Source organism: Bubalus kerabau, chromosome 11 (genome assembly GCF_029407905.1).
Source record: "Bubalus kerabau isolate K-KA32 ecotype Philippines breed swamp buffalo chromosome 11, PCC_UOA_SB_1v2, whole genome shotgun sequence".
Taxonomy (NCBI): domain Eukaryota; kingdom Metazoa; phylum Chordata; class Mammalia; order Artiodactyla; family Bovidae; genus Bubalus; species Bubalus kerabau.
In genome coordinates, this window is record NC_073634.1 from 71,355,421 (window position 1) to 71,377,024 (window position 21,604).

The 21,604-nt window shown below is 39.5% G+C and overlaps 1 protein-coding gene, 1 non-coding gene and 1 pseudogene across 13 annotated transcripts in view; 1 reads left to right on the forward strand and 2 right to left on the reverse strand.

Moving 5' to 3' along the window:
• TIA1 (TIA1 cytotoxic granule associated RNA binding protein) overlaps positions 1-15,532 on the reverse strand; it is a 38,755-nt gene extending 23,223 nt beyond the window's left edge. For 2 of the 12 annotated variants that reach the window (XR_008700463.1, XM_055540568.1), the window contains exons 1-3: positions 15,257-15,523; positions 4,739-4,841; positions 1,690-1,788 (exon numbers count right to left, since the gene is read on the reverse strand). Coding sequence is in view for 8 of the 12 variants with exons in the window: in XM_055540568.1 (XP_055396543.1) it covers positions 1,690-1,788; positions 4,739-4,841; positions 15,257-15,282 (228 nt within the window). In the remaining 4 variants the exon portion in view is untranslated. Of the gene's footprint in view, positions 1-1,689; positions 1,789-4,738; positions 4,842-15,256 lie in introns of those variants that run through there. The other 10 variants (XM_055540567.1, XM_055540564.1, XM_055540565.1 and 7 more) reach the window with 8 other exon arrangements.
• Positions 15,533-15,820: 288 nt separating this feature from the next.
• TRNAG-CCC (transfer RNA glycine (anticodon CCC)) lies at positions 15,821-15,891 on the reverse strand. The gene has a single exon. It is a non-coding gene; the product is annotated as a tRNA-Gly (tRNA).
• A 1,555-nt stretch (positions 15,892-17,446) lies between these two features.
• Positions 17,447-19,539, forward strand: LOC129623833 (phagosome assembly factor 1-like; annotated as a pseudogene).
• Positions 19,540-21,604: the final 2,065 nt, after the last annotated feature.

Consider the following 21,604-nt stretch of genomic DNA (forward strand, 5'->3'; position numbering starts at 1 on the left):
TAATCTCAGAATTATTTCATTTTTCCCTTAAATATTTATTTTTTTAATGTACAGTTCTGCAAATAACAAATCCTAACCATACATAACTTCTCTATTAACATTCAACTAACCTGCCTAATTGCACTCATCTCACAGGCTAGTAAAGTAATGCTCAAAATTCTCCAAGCCAGGCTTCAGCAATACATGAACTGTGAACTTCCAGATGTTCAAGCTGGTTTTAGAAAAGGCAGAGGAACCAGAGATCAAATTGCCAACATCCGCTGGATCATCGAAAAAGCAAAAGAGTTCCAGAAAACATCTATTTCTGCTTTATTGACTATGCCAAAGCCTTTGACTGTGTGGATCACAATAAACTGTGGAAAATTCTGAAAGAGATGGGAATACCAGACCACCTGACCTGCCTCTTGAGAAATCTGTATGCAGGTCAGGAAGCAACAATTAGAACTGGACATGGAACAACAGACTGGTTCCAAATAGGAAAAGGAGTACGTCAAGGCTGTATATTGTCACCCTGCTTATTTAACTTCTATGCAGAGTACATCATGAGAAACACTGGGCTGGAAGAAGCACAAGCTGGAATCAAGATTGCTGGGAGATTGCTGGGAGAAATATCAATAACCTCAGATATGCAGATGACACCACCCTTATGGCAGAAAGTGAAAAGGACCTAAAAAGCCTCTTGATGAAAATGGAAGAGGACAGTGAAAAAGTTGGCTTAAAGCTCAATATTCAGAAAACAAAGATTGTGGCATCTGGTCCCATCACTTCATGGGAAATAGATGGGGAAACAGTGTCAGACTTTATTTTTGGGGCTCCACAATCACTGCAGATGGTGACTGCAGCCATGAAATTAAAAGACGCTTACTCCTTGGAAGGAAAGTTATGACCAACCTAGATAGCATATTCAAAAGCACAGACATGACTTTGCCAACAAAGGTCCGTCTAGTCAAGGCCATGGTTTTTCCAATGGTCATGTATGGATGTGAGAGTTGGACTGTGAAGAAAGCTGAGCGCCGGAGAATTGATGCTCTTTAACTGTGGTGTTGGAGAAGACTCTTGAGAGTCCCTTGGACTGCAAGGAGATCCAACCAGTCCATCCTAAAGGAGATCAGTCCTGGGCGTTCACTGCAATGACTGATGCTGAAGCTGAAACTCCAATACTTTGGCCACCTCATGCGAAGAGTTGACTCATTGGAAAAGACCCTGATGCTGGGAGGGATTGGGGGCAGGAGGAGAAGGGGACAACAGAGGACGAGATGGCTGGATGGCATCACCGACTTGATGGACATGAGTTTGGGTAAACTCCGGGAGTTGGTGATGGACAGGGAGGCCTGGCTTGCTGCGATTCATGGGGTCACAAAGAGTCAGACACGACTGAGCGACTGAACTGAACCTGCCTAAAGTACCAATAAATTTTTTTTTCTTTTATTCTTCCCCATTAGTAGTCAGCATTCCTATATATTTCAATAAAGCCTAGTAATTCAACAGTTACTTCAGTATTTACCATATGCAAGGAACCATGAAGAATACTAACATAAACACATACTCTAAAAGCTTTACCCCATCTTTTTAATATTAATTGTGATCGTTTTCTGTAAAACAAATACAATGCTTCTAAAATGGAAATAAAACCTTTTACAACTTAGAGTTTTCCAGTGCATGTCACCTTCTTTAATTATGATAGCTTACCTTACCCATTATCTTCCGCCCATTCATAGCAGCAAGTGCTGCAGCTGCATGACGATGCTCATAAAACTCCACAAAACAATATGGATCATTTCCGGCTGTCTGTTGAAGAAGAGACACAAAAGTCAGTTTTATGCTTTATATACTCTCCTTACTTTAAAACTAGACAAAGTTTTATACAGCTCAGTATCAGGCCATGGAGAATGAGCGGCTGTTCTGCAAGTAAATGTTTAAGACAAGACAGTAAACAACAACAAAAAATAACTATTTTTATAGAAAGCTATCTTCTTCAACAGCTTGTATTATGTACTATATGTAATTTAATCTTTTATTAATGACTAAACCTTCTAATTAACCTTCTTAAACCTATTATTAAAATAGAAGTAAATATACTCTAAAAACTGAAGACATTTTCAGGTAAGTAAAGTTTTAGAATAGGTTTTAGAAGGTGGACTTTCTGACATCAAAATTTTTGCCTGCTTAGAAGGCCTTTAAAAATAAAAATTCTTGGGAATTCCCTGGTGGTTCAGTGGTTAGGACTCCATGAGTCCACTATGGGGGCACGGGTTCAATCCCTGATTGGTGAACTAAGATCTTGCAAGCCACTGTGCAGTGCAACCAGAAAGAAACTCTCTCCTCTCTTCTGTTGGTGTTTGAAGTAGTTGAAGCCTGATGACAGGCAAAGCCTGGGTGCTTTCTTATACGGAAGTAGAAAAAATACCCAGTATTTTCACACCTCTTGGTGTAAAACACCAAATGGCTTCATAGTCCATTTTACAATTCTTTCCATAATCGCCCAAGCAGAATTGTTAAAATAAGAAACTAATTCAAAAGACTAGATTGGTAATAAAATAAAGAAATATGCCATTTTATTTCATGCACAACTAACAGTTAAGAAAAAATGTCCCTGGCAATGATTTCAAAGAATTTTAGGGTAAAGAGGCAACCACCAAATTGATGACATTGAAACTATCCATTATTTATTTTTAAAAGCATTAGAGAATATATAAGTGTTAATTCAAACTAATGCTATTCTTAATGGGAGTTCTACTACCAAGATCCATGTTGACAGGCATCAGAATCAGAAAACTGGTCAAAAAAGTGGCTTACACGTAAGAATATGGCAATCAAATAAATAAGAATGTTCATTTCACTTGTGTCCAGAAAAATAAAAACTATACTTTTTAGATTAAAAAAAAAATTCTAAGCATATGCATTATCAGCCTTTGTACTCTAAAGTCTTAGTCACTTAGTCACGTTGAATTCTTTGTGATCCCACGGACTGTAGCCTGCCAGACTCCTCTGTCCATGGGATTTCCCAGGCAAGGATACTGGAGTATTCCTTCTCCAATTCATACTCTGCTGCCAAGTTGCTTCAGTTGTGTCCGACTCTTGTGCGACCCCATGGACTGCAGCCTACCAGGCTTCTCCGTCCATGGGATTCTCCAGGCAAGAACACTGGAGTGGGTTGCCATTTCCTTCTCCAATGCATGAAAGTGGAAAGTGAAAGTGAAGTCACTCAGTTGTGTCTGACTCTTAGCGACCCCATGGACTGCAGCCTACCAGGCTCCTCCATCCATAGGATTTTCTGGGCAACAGTACTGGAGTGGGGTGCCATTGCCTTCTCCCAATTCATACTCTAGGGAGTATAAAATTAATAAATATGAACATCAGTCCAACAGTGTGATGTGAACTTTAATAATAATAAAAAAATGGTAAGCAGGAGAAAGAGTAGTCAATCTAAGTCTCTGAGTGACCAAAGTCCAATGTACACGAAGCGGCAGAGGCTCCCCTAGCTACTCTTTCTGTAGGTGCAGCAGTCACTAACATTTTGCTAGATCTTTACCAGAAAATTGAGAAAGACCTAGACAGAGAGAGAATAGCTGCCTATAGACCTATGGAGAGAATAGATCAATCTGGGTTGACATCCTTGCTTTGCCTCATTTCTGTATATATTAAACAGGAATAACATTTGCTTTGTAATGTTTCTATTTAGTATTTTTGATGAGGCCTCAGTATAAAAATGATAGGCAGTAAGCATTTCGTAAATGCCATTACTAAGATAAGGAAGGAGACCCAGATGAAGAAAAGACTGGTTTTAAATTCTCCGTCATTTCCCTTTATCTCTCCCTCTTATCTTTCTCTATGGGTATGGGAATCTTTTATTCATTATCCAAAGGCATACAGATATTAAATATGATTAATAGAACACTTCAGAAGAGTGTAAAGAATAAAAACATTGTTGAATCCATCTGTATTATGTGTGGGTGACTCTGCCACATTAGGAGAAAAGTTTTGACATTTTAAAATACAAGACAACAAACCGAAGCCAACTGGCTAAATAATTACTTTTAAAATACCAAGTTAAAAAACGTTAAACTGGAATATAATAGAAGAGAAAGTAGTAGATACCGATACATACATGACTTTCTTTCCTGGAGAAACAAAAACTAAACGTTTAAATGCAGGAAAGACCATGGGATAAAAGGTTTCTCTTTAGTACTGTTTTTCTTATCAAGAGAATTTGAAGCTGCCTTTTTACACATATTATGACTCAGGATTAATACCGATTACATGAGTGAATTGTTGTTTTTTCTATACATTAAAGTCTGATGAATGGGCACTGCCACAATTCAAGAAAAACTTGAATTGTGACCTTTAAAAATAAAGTTTAAAACATCTTCACAGTATCAAAGTCTATTATTTCTTTTGCCTAATTTCCCATTTTAATTAATAACTGAATTTCTAGATTTGCCAATCAACTGACACCACATAGAAAACAAACAATTCTGATGCCTCAAAACATTTAAAAACAAAAGTCCCACATATAGTTCTCATCTGTTTTGGAAATGATCAGATCTAGTCTCTCTTTCCTGAGTAAAACAAACTTGGTGGCCAAAATGGACTTATTACAAATTTACTAAAACCTTTATGAATTTAGACTGTATAAACCAATTTAAGAGATCCTGGAAATAATGGATTTAAAGAATGTATTTAAAAAAATAAATAAATTAAAAAAAAAAAAAAGAAGAAAGTTAACTAAGTAAAATACCCTTACATCCATAATCATTTTGCAGTTTTTACAAGGTCCAATCTGGCTAAAGAGCTGGAGAATTAGAGCTTCTGTGACATCTCTGGAAAGGTTACCAACGTATCTGAAACACAAAGAAAAACAATTCACCACTTAAAATTTGCTTCTTTTAAATCAGTTCTTAAAGTTGAATACTGAACAATGAATTGGGGGAATAGGCAGATCTTTGCTGTGTACTACAGTATTTAGGAACTTATAAAAGTTTGAAAACTTCAAAATCTCTTACAAAACAGATGTAATATATGTTACTTACAAATATACTAGACAGTTTAGTAGAGGGAAACTAGTAAGTATCTGTTTTTAGTGAAGGTTGCACAAATAAAACTTACTGCTTTAAGTTTATAGGCTTACCTTAGGAAAATATGCCTAAAATCTCTCAAATGAATCATTTGACATGTAGAACAATTCATACAATCAATCCTAGAAAACTCTGCAAGTATTCTCCTTCTACAGTATGACTGAGATCATTAAATAAAATTTCCTCAATGTTTAATTCACATGATTGTCCTAAAAGTGTCCAATTGAGGTATACTTTGGTTTCGACAGTAAACATATTTTTGAAAGATGAATCAATCACTATCAAACTGTTATACATGCTCATGAAAGAAAGGGAAGCCTTTTAATGAATATCACTGATCAGTGGAAGCAGAAAGGGAGTAGAAAGATTCTAGGAGAGACTTTTTTTAACAGATAATATAAGTTGGTGACTAACAAAATTACTGTAAATAATGTATCACAAGACAACATGACTGGGATGATCCTTACTTTTTGCGGGGGAGGAAGATGATCCTTATCTAAAGGGTTTATAAATATTCAAAATGGGATTTTGAAATGAGATTACCTCAGGTATGTTAGTTTTATTACTTCTGAAATCAGAGAATGTAGTCTCCCAACAACTATAGATGTTTTAATTCTTCTGCTAAGAATCCTTCAGGGAATGTGATGAAAGGTACAGACCCTCTCCCCAGAAAAATAAAACACCTATACATGCCAGAAAGCGTGGATTCAATTCCTTCCTTCCATTTACCGATTCAACAGACTACTGAATGCTTACTATGAAGGCATAGGAATAGGCTAAAATGGCAAAGAGAGAAGTGCCGAGTCTTAAGAACAATGAACAATTCCTTTACAGAAAAATGCTAGACAATAATTATAGACAGACAGTATTAAATTAACGATGTGTAAGCCCTACTGAAATCATTGATTCAGGAATGAACCATCAATAGATGTAAAACTTAGGTGAAAGGCTAGTAAGAAAATGGATATGTGCAGGGTACCTAAGATGTCACATAGATTACTTAACATATGAAAAGGGAAAACTCACCTTAAAAGTGAGAACTCTACACCAGTCAGAATGGCCATCATCAAAAAGTCTACAAACAATAAATGCTGGAGAGGGTGTGGAGAAAAGGGAACACTCTTGCACTGTTGGTGGGAATGTAAATTGATACAGCCACTATGGAAGATGGTATGGAGATTCCTTAAAAAAACTAGGAATAAAACCACCATATGACCCAGCAATCCCACTGCTAGGATATACCCTGAGGAACCCAGGGTTGAAAAAGACACATGTATCTCATTGTTCATTGCAGCACTATTTACAATAGCTAGAACATGGAAGCAACCTAGATGTCCATCTACAGATGAATGGATAAAGAAGTTGTGGTACGTATACACAACGGAATATTACTCAGCCATAAAAAGGAACTCATTTGAGTCCGTTCTGATAAGGTGGATGAACCTAGATCCTATTACACAGAGTGAAGTGAGTCAGAAAGATAAATATCATATTCTAACACACATATATGGAATATAGAAAAATTTTATTTATTTACAGGGCAGCAATGGAGACATAGAGAACAGACTTATGGACATGGGGAGAGGGGAGGAGAGGGTGAGATGTATGGAAAGAATAACATGGAAACTTACATTACCATATGTAAAATAGATAGCCAATGGGAATTTGCTATATGGCCCAGGAAACTCAAACAGGGGCTCTGTATCAACCTAGAGGGGTAGGATGGGGAGATGGGAGGGAGGTTCAAAAGGCAGGGGATATATGTATACCTGTGGCTGATTCATGTTGAGGTTTGAGAGAAAACAACACAATTCTGTAAAGCAATTATCCTTCAGTAAAAAAATAAAAGAAAAAAGTGAGATCTCTAGGCCACTTTGACCCTGTGATCAAACTTTAAATCATGTTATGAACGAACAATGAGACATTGTGTATACAATATTATACAATATCATATATGAAATATTCAAGTCAGAAAGATCTAACTTGAATTTAGCTAAGCTTAAATTCAGATCTAAGTTTACAGGATACTGGGCATATAAAACAATTATACAAATTCAGATCTGGGATATTATATAAGGTGACTTATTTGATATCTTAAAGATTACCATCCTTTAAAAAAAAAAAAGTAAAAAGGAAGGCTACTTTTGATTAAGAGGGACTTAAAAGACACTGACAACTTAATATTTACAATGAATAATCCTTGACTGAATCCTCGATTAGCGAGGGGGTGAGAAATCACTTTTTCTTACAGAATTCTAATAAATAAATGTACAAGAAATGAGGCAAATCATCATTAAAACACCTTAGTAATAATGTTACGGGTAAGAATTCTTTGATACACCTCCCTCTATGAAGTGAGGCTTAATTTCCCTCTCCTTGAGTGTGGGCAACTCTTAGTGACTCAATTCTGACAGGGTATGTTGAGAAAAAAGGTAGTCACTATACAGTGGAGATAAGATCACAGTATCCAGTCCAATCACTTCAAGGCAAATAGACAGGGAAACAATGGAAACAGTGACCGACTTATTATTTTGGGCTCCAAAATCACTGCAGATGTGACCGCAGCCATGAAATTAAGACACTTGCTCCTTGGAAGGAAAGCTATGATCAACCTAGACAGCATAATAAAAAGCATAGATATTACTTTGCCAACAAAGGTCCGTCTAGTCAAAGCTATGGTTTTCCCAGTAGTCATGTACAGATGTGAGACTTGGACTATAAAGAGAGCACCAAAGAATTGATGCCTTTGAACTGTGGTGTTGTAGACTCGAGAGTCCCTTGGACTGCAAGGAGATCCAACCAGTTCATCCTAAAGGAAATCAGTCCTGAATATTCATTGCAAGGACTGATGCTGAAGCTGAAACTCCAATCCTTTGGCCACCTGATGTGAAGAACTGACTCGCTAGAAAAGACCCTAATGCTGGGAAAGATTGAAGGCAGGAGGAAAAGGGGCCAACAGAGGATGAGACGGTTGGATGGCACCACTGACTCAATGGACATGAGTTTGAGTAAGCTCCAGGAGTTGGTGATGGACAGGGAAGCCTGGTATGCTGCATGCAGTCCATGGGGTCGCAAAGAGTTGGACACAACTGAGCGACTGAACTGAAATGACACAGAGGAGGAACAGTACCCTTCATAAGTGCTACAATGAAAGATATCTCCTCACATATTACAGGAAAGTAAAGTGACATGACAACTAAACACAATGTATTTTGGATTAGATGTTGGAATAGAAGGACATTAGTGGGAAAACTGGGGAAAACAGCAATAAAACTTGCAGTTAATAGTACTGTACCAATCTATTAACTTCTTAGTTTTGATAATCATACTATGGTTATGTAAGATATTAACATTAAGGGAAGGGTGAAGGTGAAAACTCTGAACCATCTCTTTAACTCTTCACTGTCTATTTTTACCCAACTCATGTGCCTATAAGAAACCCTAAGGATTGCATATGTCTAAGGGAAAAAAATGGCTCTTCTGAAAATTTAATTCTAACATCTACTTTGCTAAAGCTAGGTAATCCAGTGATAAACAGACAGTATGTAGGGAACCTGGAGTCTGTCATTTACTCTGCAAAGCTTCAAGATTTTTCTCAGAAAAAATTTGTTATCAAATTTTTTCTCAGAAATTCAAAATTTCTAAGTGATTTTCCTAGTTTGAAGATAGCTAATAATAAAAGCTACTACAAAAAGCATTAAGGTCTGTACTGCTTTTGTATCTATTTAATGTGGCCTATATAATGTAAATTCCTGGAGCCTTTATCAATTAACTTCACACAGCTGTTTATTAAGTCTCTTCAGAGCAAGTTACACAAACAACTTGCTCTCAACCTTTGACACCATTACAATAAACCTTAAGTTAACATATGTAACAGTCTCAATTTTATAAAACAAGTTTCTTTAGTTACCCCATACTTTGTCACGTATTATTCTGTTTCTGAAGCAAAGGATTTCCTATTAACAGCATAGATTTAAGTTACATGTTAAGTTTTTTTTCTTTCCTTTCAAGGCTGCCAAACATCTTCCTACATTTAGAGAAATCTTCACCCTATGGCAAAGCCTGACTCCTCTTCAAAAGATGAAAGGCTAAATATGGTTATATAGTCTACCACGCATATGATCTGGGCTAGGTCCAATACTTTGGCCACCTCATGCGAAGAGTTGACTCATTGGAAAAGACCCTGATGCTGGGCAGGAGGAGAAGGGGACAGAGGATGAGATGGCTGGATGGCATCACTGACTCGATGGACGTGAGTCTGAGTGAACTCTGGGAGTTGGTGATGGACAGGGAGGCCTGGCGTGCTGCGATTCTTGGGGCCGCAAAGAGTCGGACACGACTGAGCGACTGAACTGAACTGAGGTCATATTAGAGATACCAGCCCTGAACAGAGAAGACAAAGACAGGGGTTAGAAGCAGAAACTGAAGAGAATCCACTTTGGTGGCAAACAGCAGCAGAGTCCCATGTCCAGTGGAAGTTGAAGTTGTAATACCAGGCCCTCACTGTATGTGGTAGGAGTATGCTTTTTGGGGATAGTCTATAGCTTGATTAGGACTGTGGGCCTGACAGTTGTCTGTCTTTCCTGAACGTTTTCTAAGCCAGGTTCCATAAACTTCCTCCAAATTCTGAAAGTGTCCTCTCTCTCTCTCTCTATATATATATATATATTTTTTTTTTTAAGGAAGCATGATTGAACAATTCTGAAGCTACTTTTTGAAATTCTAAGACTGAGCAAATAAGTGAACATACTGGGAATATATATACTGGCAATAGAAGCCAAGTTCTTCACAGCTGGGAGAATGGAGTTACAAATACAGAGAGGGGAAAGAACAGAATGAACTCTGTAGCATCAGACTAGAATTGGAAGTATCAGTGCAAACTCTTGGGCATGTGTATCTCATTCATTTCCCAGCTCTAACCTCCAAGTGGGCCTGGTCCAAGGACCTAATGAAGCTCAGGTTCTTGATGTCTCACTGCGGAAAGAACTCAGTGAGACAAAGTGATAGGTAACAAGTGGATTTATTCACAGAGAAACACTTCACAGATAAGAATATGGCCCCAGTATCTTTTTTTTTAAATCAAATTCCTTTCATGCTTAAATTTTTTTGCAGCAATGCATTTAAAGAAATTCTGATGGATACCAAAATTGATTCTGGAGCAGCTGAAAGCCAAGATTTCTTGTCACCATGTTGAATAGACTACTAAACCAAAATGTAAATTTCTTACATTTATGTAGTTATAGTTTTTCAAGATGCTTTTTATTCAAAAACATTAAAATATCCTTCTCTAGGTGTTCCATGAACTTCTTGTTAACAGCCTAGAGTGAAGTATCTCATGTTGGTATTTATAACATCACCTCTGAGATCATGCACCAATCTCATACAAAACTGGCAAGTAAATGTTCTCCTTGGGCAACTGGATAAAATATGAACTATGTATTGATTAAAAACACTCTATCAATGCAGTTTCCTTAGTATGAAAATTATATTGTGGTTATATAAGAGAATGCCCCAATTTTTACATTTATTTAAGCCCTAAATGTATTGATGTTTTCTCATATGGTTCAGCAAATGTGGCCACTAGCAATTGGTAATTCCACATGAAAGGTATCTAAGTCTTAAATGCACTATTCTTGCTACATTTCCATAGGTTTTAAATTTTTCAAAATAAAGTTACCTGAGACGTTTCAATAGAAAAAGTCATCAATGCCAGTGAAAACTTGACAGCTCTGGGATAGGACTTCATGTCAATTTAACATATACATTATTTTAAGGTGATATTAAGTTCAAATAGTTATAACACTAGAATCTAAAACATTTTAAGTATTTATTAGTACAGCTCTGGAAAATTAAACTTACAAAGAAAAATCTGCAAGGCAGAATGCTGTATTGGGTTTGTTTTGAGCCACAATCATTGTATAAAAATGCAGAATTTGATATGAAGCCTCTGAAAATTTGAGTGAAAAACATGAATAAATAGGTTTTAATCTAATGATAAATTTTGTAAGAGTAGAGACATATTTTCATTCATATCTACTACTTAGAACTCTGCCTGGAATATTCTAGGTGCTCTATAAATATTTGTTAAAGAGATAACTGTAGCTGATTCACTCGGCTGTACAGCAGAAACTAACACAACACTGTAAAGCAATTATACTCCAATAAAAAAATAAAAATTTAAGAGAGGTAACTGTATTCTCTTAGAATTATTTTTGAACATTTGCAATATGATAGAAAATCCATTTTGCTGGAGTTATTCTAGTTCAGGGGTAAAGGTGTATGTCTCTTACTAATTATGAAATTATGACAAGGATATATTGTACACCACAGGGAATATAGTCAACATTTTATATTAAAATAGCAATATATTTTATAACTATAAATGGAGTATAACCTTTAAAATTATACACTAGTAATTTATATAATAGTGTATCAATTATATCTCAATTAAAAAAGGAATTATGTACAACAGTAAATACTTGTTTTACATAGTACATAGGTATTAGTCGCTCAGTTGTGTCTGACTCTTTGCGACCCCATGGACTGTAGCCTCCCAGGCTTCTCTGTCCATGGGATTCTCCAGGTAAGAATACTGGAGTGGGTTGCTGTCTCCTTCTCCAGGGGATCTTCCTGACCCAGGGACCAAACCCAGGTCTTCTGCATTGCAGGTAGATTCTTTACCATCTGAGCTGCCTGCGAACCCCCAAAGTGTCTGCAGCTCAAGACAATATTCTGGTTTCCTTTACATCCAAGTCCTTTACCTGGGGTTTGCTTCTGATGGGAGGAGGGACACCTTTTGCTGCCATGATGGGCTGGACAGGCAGAGGAGGATAAAATGGGTGCAGGCCAGTGTCTGTTCTTTTCTCATGTGTTGGGGAGATGATTCTGCTCTTGCCAGATGGTATCTAATCTCTCCATGAACAATCTAGCAAGCTCCATTGAAGCTGAGGATGGAACTTGGTAAGAGCCACGTGGTACATAATATAAATATTACATGCCAGTATCATAACCTTATAACAACTGTCTCTTCTTCACAAAAGACCGCTGCATGATAGCAGAAACCCTTTAATTTTATTAGTTGGCATCTCCTTCACTTGGATATCAGACCATATGCAGTCATCCATCCCTTGTTACTCTGAAGGGATTGGTTCTTGGACCTGCCTGTTCCCATGGATACCAAAACCCATGGATGCTCAAGTTTCTTACATTTGGCTTGTCATATTGAGGGTTTCACATCAGTGGATACAAAGGGCCAACTGTAAACAAATCAGTCTGAAGACAAGACTTGCCAGGTGGCGCAGAGGTAAAGAATCAGTATGCAACGCAAAAGATAAGGGACATGGGAGACCAATTCACTCAGGTATGCTTGCCTGGACAATCCCATGGACAGAGGAGCCTGGCAAGCTACAATCCATGGGGTCACAGAGTCTGACACAACTGAGCACATGCAAACATGCCCAGAAGACTTACTAAGACATCCAGGCTCTCAAGGCAGTTCTCATTTTTATTTTGCAACAAACTAACATTCTAGATGACTGATAATTATGCATTTGCAAATTAAAGTTATTGTCGACTTCACTCTCACATTCAACATCAAACCACTGGCAATTCCTGTAGCTTTATTTTCAAAATGTATCCCGAATCAAATCGCTTCTCACAATATGGTTGACCCTTGAACAACATGGGTTTGAACTGCGTGGATCCATTCATTCATATACATGTATTTTTTTCCACTAAATATGTACTACACAATCCACAATTGGTTGAATCCACAGATGCAGAGGCCCAACTGTAAAAGTTCTGCATGGATTTTTGATTGCTCAAGGGCTACAGCTCCTAACCCTTGCATTGTTCAAGGGTAAACTGTACCATTTCCAGAGTACTGCTGACAAGAAACTGAATCCTGGCGGTCTCCAAAGAGGCAGTGCTGAACACGCATTTGGGGCAAATGAAGGTATTTCCTCTGAGCCATTTAGGTACACAGGCAATACTGAAATTCAGACTATATCTTACCCTCAAGAATGAGTAAATCTTGATTCACTGCTTGAAACTGTACCCGTTTTTAGAACAATTTTATTGATCACTTACCATGGATCAGACATTGCTAAGAACATATTAAGAGTCTCTGACTCCCAAGGTTATTCACACAAACATTTTGTATTAAAAGTAAAAACGTTGCTGGCAAAACTTAGGGATGAGCACCTACTCATATTTAATCAGGATTGGTTTGACTGGAAGAATGGGAGCTTTGGTTGAGAAAAGTAGAAGCAAGGGAGGAGATATTAGGAAATGTTCAAGTATGGACAACTTGGGGAAAAGATTCTTGGATGTGGTGTTCTGGTAGTATACAAGGCAAAATCAGTCATAAACGTGAGTCAAAGCTGAGGACTGCAAAGTGGCAGGCTGATGAACAAAAAGGTGTATGACTTGGGATGACTTACTTAAATTCTAATCTCAGCTTTTCCTCAAATGCAAAATGGACACATTTACTGCAGAATTCTGATGAGGATTAAACAAGCACATGAAAGGCTTAACAGCGAAGGCAAGTATTTGTTGAATAAAACTTCCTTCATTAATTCTCCCACAATGGCTGGTCCTCTGTCCCCAGACTAGTACTGCATGTTTCTGTAGACTGACCTGGGAAAGCGGAAGTTGTCATTATTTGATATTCCCAAATCAACATACTAAAAAAGGTTAAGTTCTCAGATTATTTTTGGCAGTTTCTGAAATTAAAAATTTTGAAATAAGAACCTTGAAGACATTATAATATAAAAAGACAGTTTCTTAATTCAGTATGCTGTTGGATATCATACTTGTAGTGAAGAGGCAAAAGGGAAAAAAGGGTTCCATAAACTCTATGGGGTTAATGATTTTTTTTTTCCCAGGGAGTATTCATCTACAGACACAATCTTTCAAAAAACAAAAGTCATGTGCTAATTGCTGCATCCTAGTACTAAAGGTCACTAACATGAGATAAAATAGCAAAAAATTGTACTTATTTATTAAGAAAAGAGTGACTATATTTCTCATAGATTATATAACAAAACTATTTTTTGGCGCTAAAAAAATAATTGACTACATTGTATTTCATAACAACTATAATATCCAGAGTTGCAAAAAGAAACCTAAGAGTGTATTTTTTTTTTAATGCAGAGGGTTCTCAAATTGCCAGTATTCTAAGAATAAAAATAAGAAAGCTACGTCAAAAATTGGGCTTTTTCTTATTTTCGAGAAAAGCAACAAAGGCAGGATCACCTCATCGGATAGTACTTCGAAAAACAAAGGAGAATGCCTGGGGCGGGGGGAAAGCTACGCTACAAAGAGATGATCCCAAACTAAGACCACTTAACACTACAAAAATTCACAGAGGTGACTAAATATTTTAGTTACGGTACTTATCAATTGTTGCTTTATTCAAAACTCCCCGCTCCTTCAACGACATGTCAATCACAAAAGTAGCAAGCGAAGATAAAAGAGCATTAAATCCACTTCCCCTCAGTTGATATATACCTCCGGACGAGAGTTCCATTTTTAAAAAGCAGTTTCAAAATCCTTAGGGGTCCGATTTGGGGCTTTTTGATCGGGGATGGGGGGTTGCCACAGAAAAAGAGCCAAAGAGAAGTTTAAGAAAAAACAATTGGCTTTTTCCCAGTTGGCAACTGCGAAAATAAAGTTTACACCCCTGAAAATGAGTACACGGATTTTCAACACAAAAATTCTTATCAATGAAAAGAAAATGAAAGGGAGAGTATCTGGAGAAAATCAAAGTAAAATGAAAGCGAGACGGTTGTAAAAATCAGAATAGGTTAATCAAGAGGCGGGGGAAGGGATGCAGGCGAGAAAGAAAGCATGGGACAAAAAGGCTCGCCGAGTTCTAAAAAGAGGTTTGAATGAAAGTCTTTTCTCAGGCCGAAGGCCGCCGAGGGCCCGGGACGAGGCCAAAGGCCAGGCTGTAGGGGCAGTTACGGTGTACGGACTAATTTAGAGGCTGAGCCCCATCTCCTTCCATTTCGTCCTCACTGCCTGGGTGTCGGTCCCTAGACATCCAGGTGAGCGCCAGAGAGAGTAACCTTGATAACGCGGCGTCCACGGGGAACAATAGGCTGGGGAGCGGCGCAGAGCCGAAGGCTCGCTCCGGGACGATCACCATCCCGCCCCCCTCATCGCTGCCCCAGACTCACAGAGTCTTAGGCATTTCGTCCTCCATGGCTGCTGCTGTCGCGGCGGCGCCTCCAGGTCCAGCTCCCTACCCTTTACTACCTCACAAATCTTTTGACCGGCTATGGCTGAGGGGTAGCCGGGTTTCTCGGCTGACCGGAGGTTACCCCGCCTCCTTCTTCGGCGGCAATTACACTCAACTGCCGGGCCCAACGCGAACAATGAAGCCCCAATACAAGATGGCGGCGAGCCGGGAGCCTTGGAGCAGCCAGGGAAGTGACCCCGGCCGCGCAGGCGCAGAAAAATTTTGCACTTTCAACCTCCTGGCCGCCAGGCTGCACCTCAGTCCTTATATTCACTTGTTGCGCAGCCGTGCTTCCAACGACGCCAGGGGGTTGTGTCAGACTGCGCAGGCGTAAAGGTTAACTGTTTCATGACTTGAGTAAACATTTTTGAATTCCACCTCAAGATTCGAATGTGTCAACAGTGATTTATAGTAAAATATAAATCTTCATGGAAATGAAAAGTTGTGTTTCTAGAAGAAGAAAGACTCTAAAAATTACGCAAAGCGGGGACAAAAAACAGCGTGCGCCGCCCGGGAATCGAACCCGGGTCGCAAGAATGGGAATCTTGCATGATACCACTACACCAGCGGCGCTCACGGAAGCTGGTTCTGCCGAAATACCTTAGGACCAAGTACACGCGGACGTTCGTTCCCATATTAGGAAGATTTAGTCATTTTAAAATAAAAGTTTACCGAGCGTCTCCATAACCTGTTACTTTTCAGGTAAGAAATGATTTCTTTTCTTTCCTTTTGCTACGGTTGAATGGATGTTCCTACTTTTTCTGTATGAAAAATCTCACTTAATAAATTTTTTTTTTTTTTTTTTAAATTTAAAAGAGTTTCCGGGAGTTTCCTAGCAGTCCAGTATTTAGGACTCCACGCTTTCACTGCCGAAATCAGGTTTAAACTCTGGTTAAGTATTCCCCAAGTCACGCGGCGCAGCCGGAAAAAAAAAGTAAGAGTTTCATTAAGAATTTGTCTTCTTGGTGTTAACCGAATTTTTGAGCCAGGAATATATTTCCAGATCTTTGAGGAATTTTTCTTTATATTTGAATTTCCTTGATATAATCATTGTACATTGGAAAATATTTAAGAAACAGTTATTAAATACAGATCAATCCAAGAGTTCTAAAACTGAAGGAATAAGAAGATATACAAATTTTTATCCTCTTCCAGGGAGGCAGAAAAATGTATGTCAGTATAGTCATTATGCATTTTGTATTGCATTTTAAATTATGTAAAAATTTTTTTAAACATTGGGAAATGTACATGCCCAAAAATGTGATGTTTTCTTTGAAGTAGTTCATTTAGACTGCAGCACTTTTAGATAATCATTTTTGAAATTGAATTTAGAATCTGTGGTACATTCTTGGGGTTTTATTCAAAGACATCAAGTAATAATATTTTGAGGGTGAACAATACAAATTTTTAAAATGTGTAATTCAGGAATTTCCTGTGGCCTAAATTTTAGGGTTCTGGGGTTTTTTTTACTGCCATGGCCTGGGTTCAATCCCTGGTCTGGAAACTGAGATACTGTATACCATCAGTCAAAGGAAAAAAAGTGTATAAGCCAATGGTTTTTTTAGTATATTTACAGAGGTATGCACCCACTCTATAATCAATTTTAAAACATTTTCACCCCCCACCCCCACCAAAGGAAACCCTTACCAATTAGAAGTCACTCCCAATACCCCGTCTCACTCCTCCTCTCCAATCCACTGATCTTCCCTCTCTACAGATTTGTCTGTTCTGAACATTTCACATTGTCCACAAAAAAATGATTAATGGTTAATCTAAGAAAGAAATAGAGGAACCTCCTTGCTGGTCCAGTGGTTAAGACTCTGTTCCCTCATCAGGGAACTGGATCCCATGTGCCACAACTAAGAATTCAAATGCCACAACTAAAGAGGCCACAGGCCACAACTAAAAATTATATATATATATATATATATATATATATATATCTCCTGCATATGGCAATTAAGACCTAGTGCAGCAAGATATTAAATAAATAGGTAATTTAAAAAAAAGAAATAGAGAATTTTATTCAAGCCAATTTATAATCAAGAGGATTATAACCCAGGAGACAGTCTTTCAGCAAGCTCTGAGGATTTTCTGCCCATTAGAGGTTAGTGCTCAGGGCTGCCCCATGCTGCTGCTGGTGAGGGAGCTCCAGCCCTTGTGCACAGGAGGCCACCCCGGCCTGGCGGGCCCAATCAATGGTGGATATGGAGGTGGTGCCTGAGCGCTCTCTGGGAAAAGAGCAATAGGTATTGGCACTGGTCTCCTCTTTTAAGCATGACCTCATCCATAACCTGACTCAGGAGAGGATCAAACTACTGTTTGAAGCCTTCAATCAGAAACTTAAGGTCATTCAAATATATCACTTGACTAATAGATAGGGAAACAGTGGAAACAGTGTCAGACTTTATTTTTTGGGGCTCCAAAATCACTGCAGATGGTGACTGCAGCCATGAAATTAAAAGACTCTTACTCCTTGGAAGGAAAGTTTTGACCAACCTAGATAGTGTATTCAAAAGCATATTCAAAAGCAGAGACATTACTTTGCCAACAAAGGTTCGTCTAGTCAAGGCTATGGTTTTTCCTGTGGTCATGTATGGATGTGAGAGTTGGACTGGGAAGAAGGCTGAGTGCCGAAGAATTGATGCTTTTAGACTGTGGTGTTGGAGAAGACTCTTGAGAGTCCCTTGGATCCAACCAGTCCATTCTGAAGGAGATCAGCCCTGGGATTTCTTTGGAAGGAATGATGCTAAAGCTGAAACTCCAGTACTTTGGCCACCTCATGCGAAGAGTTGACTCATTGGAAAAGACTCTGATGCTGGGAGGGGTTGGGGGCAAGAGGAGAAGGGGACGACAGAGGATGAGATGGCTGGATGGCATCACTGACTCGATGGAGGTGAGTCTGAGTGAACTCCGGGAGTTGGTGATGGACAGGGAGGCCTGGCGTGCTGCGATTCATGGGGTCGCAAAGAGTCGAACACGACTGAGCTACTGAACTGAAAGTACAGTTAAACTATTGTGGTGTGCATTTTAATTGAGCAGATTGACCAGTCTTCGGTGCAGCCCATCCTGGAGTGGACAACTCCATTGCACAGCTTTTTCAGCTCAACCTCAGAGGACTGTCTTTCTCTTTTCAGCTAGACTCATGCACCAAGTTTCCCGAGTATGAGCCCAGTTTTGCCCATGTTCTGGCTTCTCTCCAGGTACCCCACAGAGCAACTGTGAGATGAATGTACATGTACAGTGGAAACAGCCTACAGGATACCAAGGCTCCCATGATGCCCCTGAGATGTTTCCTGGGCAACATGTATGCTGAGACTGTAGATAATCTTTGATATGAAAGTGGATCCCCAGCTTTACAACTTTGCCTACTTGCCACAGGTGTGGACCCAACTTATTACCAGATGGTCCAGATGCAGGTATTTGAAATCTTAGTATATTTTGGCGATTCCTGCCAAGATGTTCTTAGCACGCTTGACTCTCCACACAAGGTCTTCTACAAGTCAGAAGACAAGATGAAGATTCTTTCTCCTTTGCCTCACAAGCAAGTTCCACCCAAGTGTAATGACTACTGTTTCTTTTTGGCTGCTCTGAGTCTTCCTTAACAGCTTGTGAACTGTTTTGTTGTGGAGCACAGGCTCTAGATGTGGGCTTAGTTTCCCTGGGCTATGTGGGATCCCACCAGGGATGGAACCCATGTCCTGCTTTGGAAGGTGGATTCTTAGGTACTGGACCACCAGGGAAGTCCCATGACTGCTTTTTAACTACTTCACTTTCAGAATGAACATCTGCTTTGATGGGAATACACACAAAATGAAGAGGTTTGTCCTACACACCAGTTACCCTAGACATTATAATTTTAATATGTATCACTACAGTGAATTCAAGATTCCATTATCTGTAAAGAGAGAAAACACAGAGGGTCAGACAGAAACACACATGACCTACAGCAAGTGGGACAACATTCAGGAGCTTCTGGGCCATCCTCTGGGGTGGGGGGCGGGGGGAACCTGTTGTCTTGCACAAGTTCTCCTGCCCAAACAATTCCAACCCATTTGGCTCCACATTCTGCTTTGGCCTTAAACAGATGGTCTCTGAGGTCAGGCAGAACAGTCACATTGCCTTGGTAACTCTCTATGGCCCTCCAGGCTTGGTGCCCACCTGAGAACCATGGAGCTGTACCCTAGGAACATCAGGACTCATGAAACTGCTCCTCCATGAAACTGTGTACCACATACTATTCAGCAGGCCACCCTGTGGGTTTTCCTGGACACCTCGCCAGTGTGGAAGGGTTATTGTGATATGTTAAGGTGGGGCTCAGGCTGGGTGCTCTGCCATGAGGTGAGAGGTCCAGATATTCCTCTGTCCCCCATTCTCACCTGCTGGTGCCAACAGGGGACACAGACTACAAAGAGAAGTGCAACTGTGCATCTTGATACCCAGACCCAGGAGCTCTCAACTAACATGTAAGGAGACAGGGCTCTGTCTTTCCTGTCCCACGCACCCTGGGAAAAGTCTTTTTTGGGACTCTTTCTGTGATTGAGGACACAGGCATTCAGGATAAGAACAAGGTCCTGCCTTTGGCCCAGCATGGCCATGTGACCATTAAGGCAAGCAGGGAGCATGCCCATAGTACTTAGTGGTGACTTTTTTTGCACTACATCCACATTAGTTACTTTATGAGCTGGTTGTGGCCAGGATGGCCCACCTACCCTTCTCTGTTTCTTTCTTGTATGCGCTCCCTGCTAGGCCTAGTGGGCACACCCAACTGGTTGAAATACAACTTTCTACCATCAAGGTATGTGCCCAGACCTGGTTCCCACTGCTCTTGGAGCCAGCCTGAAAAGTTGCCTGTTTCCTGACTCTTCCCCAACCTGGCTGGTAGGACTGCATGTTTCCATCCTGTTTGCCTCTTTCATTTAATGCCAAGGTTTTAGCTAAAGACATCTTCCTTCTTTTGTGTGTGTTTCAGCATTCTGTTCTGCACTGTGGGCTTGGCTCTCCTGCCCTGACTCTGGACAGTGTCTCCTGGCCAGGCCCATTCATGGTGCAAGGCCTCTGGGGCTCAAGGAGGGCTGGGCTGCTCAGTCTGTCTGTGGGATTTGCTAAAGAAAGTAGCATATGTGTTTTAAAAAATTAATCCTTTTGAAAAGAATTGAGAAGTTTATAATTTTACCCTGTTTTTAATATTTTGGCTTAGCAACTTGTGACACATAGATGAGAATTTTGAGAGTTTTCACCTGTGTGTACAGATTTTTGTAAGTACAACTCTTTTGTAATAAACTTATGTACAGCCTCACCCTGTAGAGTTTTTAACAACGAGTGTGCAGAGGACCTGCCCTGGGCTCCTTTGTGGCACCCGGGCCAATAGCCAAGCTTATGTGGCATTCCCATAACTTTGTGACTGATTGTTTTCCTATGTAGACTGTGGCCTGGCTAAAGACCTGCACACATCCCACTCTGGGGCAGCCAGAACTGTTCCCATCCTCCTAGAATGAGGGAACATTCCTCATGCCCTGCCCATAGTCCTCCTCCTATGGCTTCAGCAACAGCTCACCTTGTGCTGTTGCTGGAATGTTAGCACTTAAAAAAAAAAAAAAAAGAAATTAATGCAAAGTTATATACATTTTGAAGACAAAACAAATGATGACAGTTTGCATCGTCCAAATCTGCATGTACAAATGCAGATTAAGGATTAAGAAAGAAATGTGGGAATTCCCTGGAGGTCCAGTGGTTAGGACTCAGTGCTTTCGTTGCCCAGGACTGTGTTCAATCCCTGGTTGGGGAACTAAAATCTTGCATGGTGTATGGTACACCCCAAAAATAATAATAATAAATAAAATAAGAAGAACATTTGAGCTAGAAATGAAAACCCTCTTCAGTTGAGAAGAAAAAGAAATAAAACATCCCCATGCTCAATCCCTCACGTTATATCCTAAGGAATTACTTTTCTGGTGCCAGAAATACTTGCTCTTTACCATCAAGCAGGAATTCCTGTGTCTTTTAAGGAAATCTGGTTAACACATAATTGCGGGAGCACAGTACACACTAAAGAGAAGTAGTGGCCTAAGTGAGCAGAGAGAGTTTTATGTTTAAATTTTTTTGTCGTGCCTTAAAAATGATTTTATTTCATCAACTCCCTCTTTTGATCCTTAATCTTTTGATAGAAGGCATTTGGTAATCAAATATTTGGTCCCTTGATGCCACCCAGAATGGTTGCTTACCTGCTCTAGGACCATCATATCCCTCCATTCCTGGTTCTAAAAGCCTGCTCTTTCTTTCCTTT